This window comes from Perissodus microlepis, chromosome 7 (assembly GCF_051167445.1).
Source record: "Perissodus microlepis isolate ML-2025 ecotype Zambia chromosome 7, ASM5116744v1, whole genome shotgun sequence".
NCBI classification, from domain to species: domain Eukaryota; kingdom Metazoa; phylum Chordata; class Actinopteri; order Cichliformes; family Cichlidae; genus Perissodus; species Perissodus microlepis.
The window spans coordinates 29,118,868-29,128,548 of record NC_140467.1 but is presented as its reverse complement, the minus strand read 5'-3'; the positions used below and the strand labels follow the sequence as shown (position 1 = coordinate 29,128,548).

The window sequence follows — 9,681 nt, the reverse complement described above, 5'->3', positions numbered from 1 at the left end:
TATTGTATATGTTTGTATGTCGTCTGAGAGGAGTTGGGGTTTCTTGTCTGTGGAGTGTTGGGTGTGTTTTCAGATGGATGAAGACTCGAGTCCAGTTGGCTGGAAAACCTCCAGCAGTGAGTCAGCAGAGTTTGCGCTGCAGTTGCATTCCCACCTTGCCAACAAACCTTTTATTTCTGCACCTCTGCTCGCTTCATATTGACTGCAGTATCAGTGCTGCAGCCGCCGGCAGTCGTGTCTGCCTCAGACAGTCAGTGCCAGTGTGGGTGTGACCGCTGGGTGAGCCGGGCTATGCTCCGATGACATCACACGGTCATTCTGCAGGCTGACATGTGACACACATGCACTCAGTGAGTGACACACACTGGGCGAGACACGGACAGGCCGACCATCAGCTGCTGTACAGAGGCAAGTGAAACGCTTTGAATCTGATTGCTTCCATAATGCGTGCAGTCACTGCTAGAGATCATCTGTGTGAGGGGTTTCACCCAAGCTGCTGATGTGTAGTTACCTCCCCGGGCTGCTGTGTGCAGTTATTAGACACTGTCAGCTTTGTTTTTGTTACAATCATCAGATTCTCATTTAAAGATGAAATGTCCTCAATTCATTTTGAGTTGGCTGTCTGCTCACAGCCGTATAGTGACCAAATCAGTTGTTGCAACTTTGCTGTCCATAAAAACAGCATCAACTTCTGTTTGTTTGGAAGTTTCACCATCACACTGTGACTGCTTTTGACTGCAAAGATGCCTCTGTGGCCATTAAGTGCCATAAATGTTGACCATGCATTGACCGCGTTAATGGCTTCCATCATGACATTAGTAAGCGGTTACTTCCCCATCACATTAGTCGGCTAATCAATCCACTGCCAGATTTACTGGGGTTGGGATTGTATTCTGAAGACTGCATAAATCAACAAATGTAAGACGCAGGATTATGGGCGTCAGTGTGAAGGTTGTTGTTTCGGTCTTTGGCTTGGATGAAGTTAAGTTCTTAATGTCATGGTCCTGGGTGACTGGGTCTGTGACCCAGTGTTTTGTGTTGTTTATTATTAATAATCTTCTGTTTTGTGTTATTTAGAGTTCTTAGTCTATTGGTTTCTCTCTGTGTTCCATGTTTGGGCTGTAACCCCTTATCAAGTCCGCGTCTGTATTATATTTCCTGTTTTACTTTGACAGTCTGCATCTTATGTTAATATTTCTAGTTTTGCTTCCCTTGTCTCGTCCTGCCTAATTACTCTCAGCTGTGCTCTCCTCATGTGTCTCATTCCCCTCGTTATCCCTCAGTGTAGCCCCGTGTTTCTCTTCGTCAGTGTCACGATCTCCCTCATATATGTCTGTGTGTTCTGTTTGCCAAGCCTGCCAAGTTTAATTTAGTTTTTCCCCAGTGTTCAGCAATAAAGCTAACATTTTGAGTTTCAGCTTGGCCTCTGCATTTGAGTCTGAATTTTTCATGCCTCCCTGCACACAAACCATGACACTTAACAGAGTTGTGCTTTATTTTGGCCACATGTTAACTAGGCACACTTTCATAACTGGAAGATGTTCCCTCTCATATTGGCGTCACAGATTTTCTGCAAAAATAAATAAAACTTTTTTTTAATAGACTAATTATTTATTAGAAGGGTTGGAAGAAAGGTTAGATGCTAACCGTACCAAAACCCTAATCCTTGATCATTGCCAGTGTCATGGTAGATGTTAGGAGTTTAAAACCCTGCAACACAAGAATTCATACAGGAAAACAGGGAAAAGCCCAAACTAAGCCGTGCCCTGCTTCTCTGCAGGTTTTAGACTTTTTAAAGCCATCCAGTGGGGTGGATTGGGTCTTTCAGTGAGCGAGTTCAGGCCCTAGGGCCACGTATTTGACTCACCTGTCTTAGCAGTGGGACATGATTCTGTGCTAATAAGCAAACTCTGTGGTAAGTGCACCTGACCAGTTTGGACTGACAAGAGGGTAGAAAAAAATGCAAATCAGAGTTCAGTGAGTGTATTAGTCAGCAGGTAGGCATCTATTATGATGGGTTTATTCTTGTTGTTGCACCAAAGAAATCTTAAAATATCCACTAAGATCTTGGCCTGATCAGTAACACTGCATACTTACACTGTTCATATGAAAGATAATCAAAACATTTTAATGTTGATAATGATGGTTTTCACACATTTTTATATCCTGACTCATCTCCACCAGTTTAGCTGTTTTCATTGTCGTGCTGTGCATTACTCTGCAAAACATCACAAGACCAGGGAAATTACAACTGACTCAAATCCTATGCTAGTGTTACATTTTTTTATTTCTTTCCTGGGTTCCTACACAACCTTCCACCTATCATCTTTACCACAGCAATGGGCCTGGAAGCCTGGAATGGGTGGACTTCAAAAATCACCAAAACGTGTATTAGTTAGTCCATCCATCCATCCCATCCATTCGCTTCCGCTTATCCTTTTCAGGGTCGCGGGGGGCGCTGGAGCCTATCCCAGCTGTCATAGGGCGAGAGGCGGGGTACACCCTGGACAGGTCACCAGTCTGTTGCAGGGCTAACACAAAGGGACAGACAACCATTCGCACTCACATTCACACCTAGTGGCAATTTGGATTATCCAATTAACCTATCCCCACAAGCTGCATGTCTTTGGACGGTGGGAGGAAGCCAGAGTACCCGGAGAGAACCCACACAAACACGGGGAGAACATGCAAACTCCACACAGAAAGACCCCGGCCTGATGGTGGAATTGAACTCAGGACCTTCTTGCTGTGCGGCAACAGTGCTAACCACCGTGCTGCCACAAAACAACAGCTGGGGTAAAAAAAATGACCTGACGGTTAAAATCTTTTCTATACTTGGGTTTATAAAAAGGGCAGTATGTTTGCCATATCCAATCTCTGTCTGTAACGTTATTATTTTATTTAATATTTAATTCCTTTCATTTGTTTTATATTTTTTTGGCCTGTAATTGGCATGCACTTCTGGGTTTTATCCTTTCTATTGTTATCATATTGCTGACGTTTTGCTCACTTGCGTTGCTTTGACACACTTTTATTTTCATTGGTGAAAGTGAAACTCTCTGGAAGGGAAAGCTGCTATGAATTCCACTGGAACCCGTGTTTGTCACAAACAGCAACCGCCAACGTACGGAGCAAGTCCTAGCACGATCTAATAATAATTTATGGCAGGCTGGTGTGCACATCAGCTGCTGTGCTACTGAATTAATCATTAATTTCAGGGATTTAATAACCGCTGCTTGCAAAGTTCAGACCACAACAAGCTGCTAAGATAGAGCCAAGGGAAAGTAAACCAGACAGTTAAACAGTCTGTCTGCAAGGTTTTCCAATAAAGTCTGTAGCAGAACTTCAGAGGAAATCCAGTGATAGATGTGAAAGCTTGTCTAGTATTCTTTTCACGATGTGGGTGTGTGATCATGTTCGATTTTGGCTCCAGAGTCACCTTCTTTATTGGGGACTACCACTTCATTGTCCTCCTGTCTTCTGCCTGATCAACATGGTTTCATAGCAAAAATAGTCATAAAATGGTCACAAAAAGTGACGTATTTCTTCAATGCAATTTCAAAATAAGTGACAAATTTTTTTTTGGATCTATTTTTAATTAATAATTCATTGAAATGGTAAAAAAATTTGAACATTATGCAATGCAGCTAAGTTGTTGTGTTTTGTCAAAAAGCAGAAGCAAAGAGCAGACAACAGCTGGCAGGTTTAAAGCATTGTTTATTGATAAGTAGATAAGGAGTTAAGGAGTGATTTTTATGGTTTAAAGGCAGTAGGTGGGGGAATTCAGCAGCATAACGGCCTAGTACATGGAAATTCTGTTTGAGAGGATACAAGAAGATGAGGAAGATGTGATTCACATGATTCCCATGAGAAAGCCAGCGGGTGTTTAACAGTCTTACTTGAGTTGGATGTGGTGTGCCGACAGCTGGCAAGCATCAGAGAGTTGGCAGAAAGGCAAGAGAGCAGGTAAGTCCTTCCTGTGACATGTTACAGGTAATTGGGTTCAGAGCTGGTAAGTACAGCTATAAATTTCTTCAAGCAACAGGTAGACAAGTTTCCAGATAAGCAAGTTTCCAGATGAACCTTCTCCTTCTGTGGAAGTTTGGAGCAGCTAGCTTGGAGACGTGAAAGCACACTGCGTTACCACAAAAGCGGCAGGTAACAGAGGTGGCCTAATTCTCGCCATATAATGGTGCAGAGAACTGCTGTACTCTACACTTGATTACCAGATAGAGGGCAGGTGTTGGAAGGACTGCTTCAATGGAGAAATTCCAGGCAGGGGGTGGAGCAGGAGATAGAAGCCATCACTGCATCGCCGCCTGAGGCTCCGAAGCAAAGAAAAGGTTAAGAAACAAAAGAAAAGACTTCCAGCCACCTGCCTCGTAAATCAAATAATGCACTCCCTCTCTAGTAGCTTTCCTCTTGGGTGTAGATTCACACTTCCAAGTTTTATCCAGATCCAAGTTTTAGGCTTCACTGGAGTTTTTGAAATCGCTCTAGGTCTAATTAATCTCCTCGGACCAGTTTGCCTTGGGAGACTTTACCTGGGTTATACAGTTCATCAGTTTGGGGGGGTTTGTGGTGGCTTATCAGTTATTTAGAGTTTACACTTGATTGTAATGGATGTTTGAAGGCTTCCAGTCTTGCTGTAATCAAGACTTAACTTAGTTAATGGTTCGTTTAATTAAATGAATACAGCACTGTTTCAGTTACAGTTAAATAAAGGTATAAAGGTTAGATTTCAGGAGGTCGAATGTAAAGTAACAGTTTATTGCCAGCACATCCAGCTGCCAGTACTTATTGTGCTTTAACTTCCAGAAGTTGCTCAAAAAAAATGGATCACCCGTGATTTACCTCCCAAGAGATAGAGACCAGCTCTACCATCTCTGCAGCTTTAATGAGCTCAACACATAAACCAGTTCTCCACATGCTGCGCTAAATACTTTTTATAATGTTAGAAAACCCAGTCTACCCAACAGACAAAGTCTCTCCAGCATGTCCTGGGTCGGGCCTGAGGACTCATACCAAGACACTTAGAAGGCATCCTGATCAAACCACCTTAAGTCTTGCGTTTTGATGTGGAGGAGGAACTGCTCTAGTCTGACCGATCTCTTCTTATCTCTGAAGCTGAGCTCATCATGCCTTCAGGGGAGGCTCATGTCTAGCACACGTACCTCACCCTCATGCTTTCAGTCTGTACCCACAGCACAGATGTGGAGTGTAGATCAACCAGTAAATCTAAAGCTTTGCTTCAACGCTCAGCTCTCCACCACAGCAGAACGGGTTCGGCAGATGCTGCGTCTATCAGTCACTCTTCCACTCAATCCTTCCCCGGACTGTGAACAAGACCTCCTGTGTCTCGTGCTGCTGTTCTGCAGCCTCGATGAGCCTCGATAAGGTTTCAAAATAAGAGCGGCAGATTGTCCGCAAGTAAAATCACAAGACGTCGTTGTCCTCTTAAACAGATTAAAGATACGTTCTAAACGTATTTGCAGAATATAGCTGTTAACATACCTGGGTGACTAACAGACATGGGCAGTAATGTGTAATCCGATTACTTTTTTCAAGTAATGAGTAAAGTAAGGGATTACTAAAGCAAAAAAGTAATTACATTACTGTTAGTTTCCCCTAAGCAGGCTCCGTTACTGCGTTATTAAGTCGTGATTTTGTTTGTGAGAGTGTCTCATGACAATGACATACGAGTGTGCAACATCCATGGCAACAACAGATGTGTGTAGATCAACAATGGACAAATGGAGTGCTGGAGAGAGTGCAACCATGCAGTGTTTAAAGCGTGGAAGTTCAGACATTACTTTGAGTTTGATTCCGTAAAAAGTGACAAAAAGATTAGTGTAGGGGGCGCTTTGAGTGTACTGGGTATCAGGCCCATTGTTATGGGTCATCTGGTCCCTGTAGTGAGAGCCTGGTTTGCACTGCCAGCAGTAAATCCGATTCGTTGAGGGTGGGCGTTGGACTCCAGCAGGCCTGTCCTGTCGCTGTACTTTATTACGTATTTGTTTACAGAAAGTTAAAGAAAAAAAACAAACAGGAAACTTAATGAAGCAGGACACCTGTCCATTTTTACACCCTGTGAAATAGTTATATGTCAGTTTCAGCATTATAAGAGCCAAGTAAGGTTGAATGATGAATAGATTTGCAACGTTCTATAAACATCAGTTGCAATTTTACCAGATGATGTTCTACTAATCAATTATGTGCCAGTTATTAAACATTATTAAATATAATTTACTGCAATGTATTATTATTTTTTACCAGTTATTAACAATGGTTATTACAGTTTGTCACCATTGTTAAAGACGTGCTGAAGCCGAACACTCAGACCATCAAACAGCATCAGGAGAGGCTGTGATCAGACAGGAAGCTTTTGTTTCTCAGTCAAAGTGAAGAACAGAGAGAGGAGCTCAAAAGGTCCAAGGAGCGCAGCGTCATGCATGTTGCTATGGACGCGTCCAATGGCATGGCAGGCTAATTTACAAAAGGAAGGTAACGCTGTCACGTGAGTGCTGAGGCACTGTTTTCCTTATAAAGAACCAGCTGATAAAAATGGTAATCTCAGGCGGGTTTAAATTGCAGGATAAAGACTCTGTAATAACAGATCTTAATGTTGTTTCTAAAATGAAGGTTTTATTACTGATGAAGTGACTCTGTTTATTTGAAGCCAAATACAAGTATTTTTTTTATTTGTTTCTTTAGTTTCTTTGCAACACTGAGACTGCTCAGACTGACACCTCCTCACATGTAATCACATCATCAGGACCCACTGTGCTTCATTGGTCACTGAGCAGATATGAAGTTTTCCAGGAGTGAATTATAACCCAAACCACCATCTTCATAAAATAAAACCAAGTGGTTTTTAGTGTCTATTTTCATTCATGAGTCACTTTAGATACACCTGTTCAGCTGAATGTTAATGCAAATATATAATCAGTCAATCACATGGCAGCAACTCATCATATAAAAATATGGTGAAGATGAGCTGCTGACGTTCAAATTGAGCATCAGAATGGGGAAGAAATGTGATTTAAAGGTTTTTGGAAATTGTTGGTCAGCTGGTCTGAGTATTTCAGAAACAGCTGAGATCTCTAGGGTTACAGAAAATGGTCAGAAAGAAAAATAGAAAGCCTTGTTGATGTTAGAGATCAGATGAGAATGGCCACACAGCATGCAGAAGAGCTTCTCTGAAAGCACAGTAGCACAGCAGATGGGCTACAACAGGAGAAGACCACCCAATGCACCATTTCGTTTAGCTAAAAACAGGAAACTAGGACTACAATTCCCATACTGCTTATCAAACTGGACAACTAAAGCCTGGAAGAACTTATGAGTCTCAGTTTGTGCTGTGACATTTGGATAGTAGGGTCAAAATTTGGTGGAAACAACAACAAGAAAGGGCGGAGCCATCCTGCCTCTATCAAAAAAGCTGCTGCTGACCATGTCCACCAGTCAACCTTTCTACCTATCTTTTGGCGGTTGTTTCCAGCAGGATAAGGAAGTGTTTTTCTACTCTCAACGGTCTTTCTTGCTACAAGTACCTCATTCACTCAGTCACACATTTATACAAGTGCTTTTTATGCCTAAACGCTGATGAACGCATCATTCACCATCAAAAACTATCAGTTACTATTTATTCCATAGGAGTCTTTTTGTTTCTCTGAAAACAAAGGCTTAGTACTGAGTGGCTCGGGTGTGTAGAGCTCACAGGGTCAAACATTTACTGTAAAACACATGACATGACCGCGCAATTAAAATGCTTTTCTGTGGCATTCAGAGGAGCAGCATTATGGCATTATCCACAGCACAGCCCATGAAGCTTTTATCCCTTTGTGTTGGTTTCCATGGTTACTCTGTTAAAGACTCAACTGACAGTCAGCTGTCTTTTGTGTTAGTCGCTGGCCTCTCTGGCCTCCACTCACACTCTGATTTCTTTTCTCCTCTGCGTCCACAGTGGAGCAGTCACATTTTTTCCTCATCGGGCTGTTTTTCTCTATCTCAGATGGAGATGTCGACAGCCGGTCCAGGGATGTTGAGTCACCAGCAGCGCTCCATGAAGAGAAGGCGGTGGGGAGGTCTGAGGCAGCAGTGGAAACTTCTGGGCTTGTTTGAGATTGACCAACAGCATGAGTTCTACAGCCTGACTTGCATGATGAAGGAGGGCTTGGCTGCAGCCATCAAGAACACCATCGATGACCCACCCGCAGTGAGTAGCTGTCAGGAAACAGTGCAGCCACTTACACATATTAAAAAGCCGCCTGCTTTGTAGTGAAGTGGAGGCAGTTAGCAAAATAAGCTGAAAGGTGTCACTACCACATATACTAACAGTTACCATGGAGTAGTTGTGGGTGTTTTGAAAGGAGCCCATTTAGGTCGTGGACACATGAATTTTACCTGTCATAAGTTTATGTTTTTGAAAGTAGAGATCATAAAAAAGGAGGGTTTGAGCTGACTGATAAATGTAAAATACTACATTCTCAAACAACTTCAGTAGTCCTTTTATCCTCTAAGTGGGACATTCAATTATAAACTCATTAGGAAAGTGATACTGAGGTCATAAATCAAGTGACTTCAATACAATCAGACTTTAAAAAAAAAAAACTTGGCGTCTCTCCCCATTAAAAATAATACACTCTTACGTACTAAAACATTAGCTTTACTTTTGTATATGAAAGATGAACAATCAAGCCTTTATGGCTGTTGTCATGTTGGGCTTTAGGAGCCCAAAGTAACCAAAATTAGATGGTGTGTGGAGTGTAACCATATGGCTACATCACAAAGACAACGATACCTGTTAACTGGTGCTGAGTAAAATCCAAATAAAGATAAATTTTGCCTTATTATTTGTTGGATAAGACAAAGTGGTCCAGTTCTAGGATTTCAATTAAGTAAGGTGAAGCCTAGCAGCTACAGTCACCTTTGTCACATCCACCTCTCAGTCAAAGAGGCTGCACCTCTAAAATTGTAAACTTAATATAATCCTTAATAACATTTGGACTGGTGAATTGTTGTACAGTTCTTATAAGGGAAAAAATGAGCTACAGGGACCAAAATCGTTCTTTATAACAGGTTGTAACATCTTTATTTCTGCTCTAAAGCTGCAAAGGTTCATATTTTAACAGTTTTTCTTTTTGAAGCCTCTAGTGGACATCAGAGGAACTGCAGTTTGTGGTACATCCATATTAGCTCAGATTTCTGCTTGGTTTTGTGTTAGTAGCAGTAGTAGCAGAGTCAGTGAATCCTTGGCAGTATATTACTTTTTGTTTACCTTCCATAAATTAAAAAATAAAAGCAGATTACCAAACTGAAAATTCTCTTGTTATATTGCATTAATGAGGCCTGATTATCCTTGTTGTCTTGTCTTGTCTGTTTAGTTTCATGTGAATGAGCCATAACCTACCCCCCAACCACCAAAAAAACCTTATTATCCATTTATATTATGCAGTTCTTCCAAAAAAAATGTGCTGCTTGTGTAAATGTATTGTATTACAAGTTGGTATTACATTAAAGTACCACTGAGCTGTGACACTGGACTGTTTACACAATCTTCAGAGTGCCAACAAAAAGTCATGAGAGAGTGAATGAAAGCTGTTGCATAATATTTCTACATCGTCAACTATAATGTGTCACATGGCGTAATCAGACTACAAAGGTCGTCTGTAATGGCAT

The 9,681-nt window shown here is 41.7% G+C and overlaps 1 protein-coding gene across 2 annotated transcripts in view; it reads left to right on the top strand.

The window, feature by feature from the left end:
- Positions 1-213: 213 nt before the first annotated feature.
- The window catches only part of pip5kl1 (phosphatidylinositol-4-phosphate 5-kinase-like 1), a 35,261-nt gene continuing 25,793 nt past the window's right edge, over positions 214-9,681 (top strand). Inside the window, exons 1-2 of one of the 2 annotated variants that reach the window (XM_084934532.1) lie at positions 214-408; positions 8,015-8,218. In XM_084934532.1, coding sequence (XP_084790658.1) covers positions 8,015-8,218 — 204 coding nt within the window. In that variant the 5' untranslated portion in view covers positions 214-408. Of the gene's footprint in view, positions 409-7,786; positions 8,219-9,681 lie in introns of those variants that run through there. The other variant, XM_084934531.1, reaches the window with a different exon arrangement.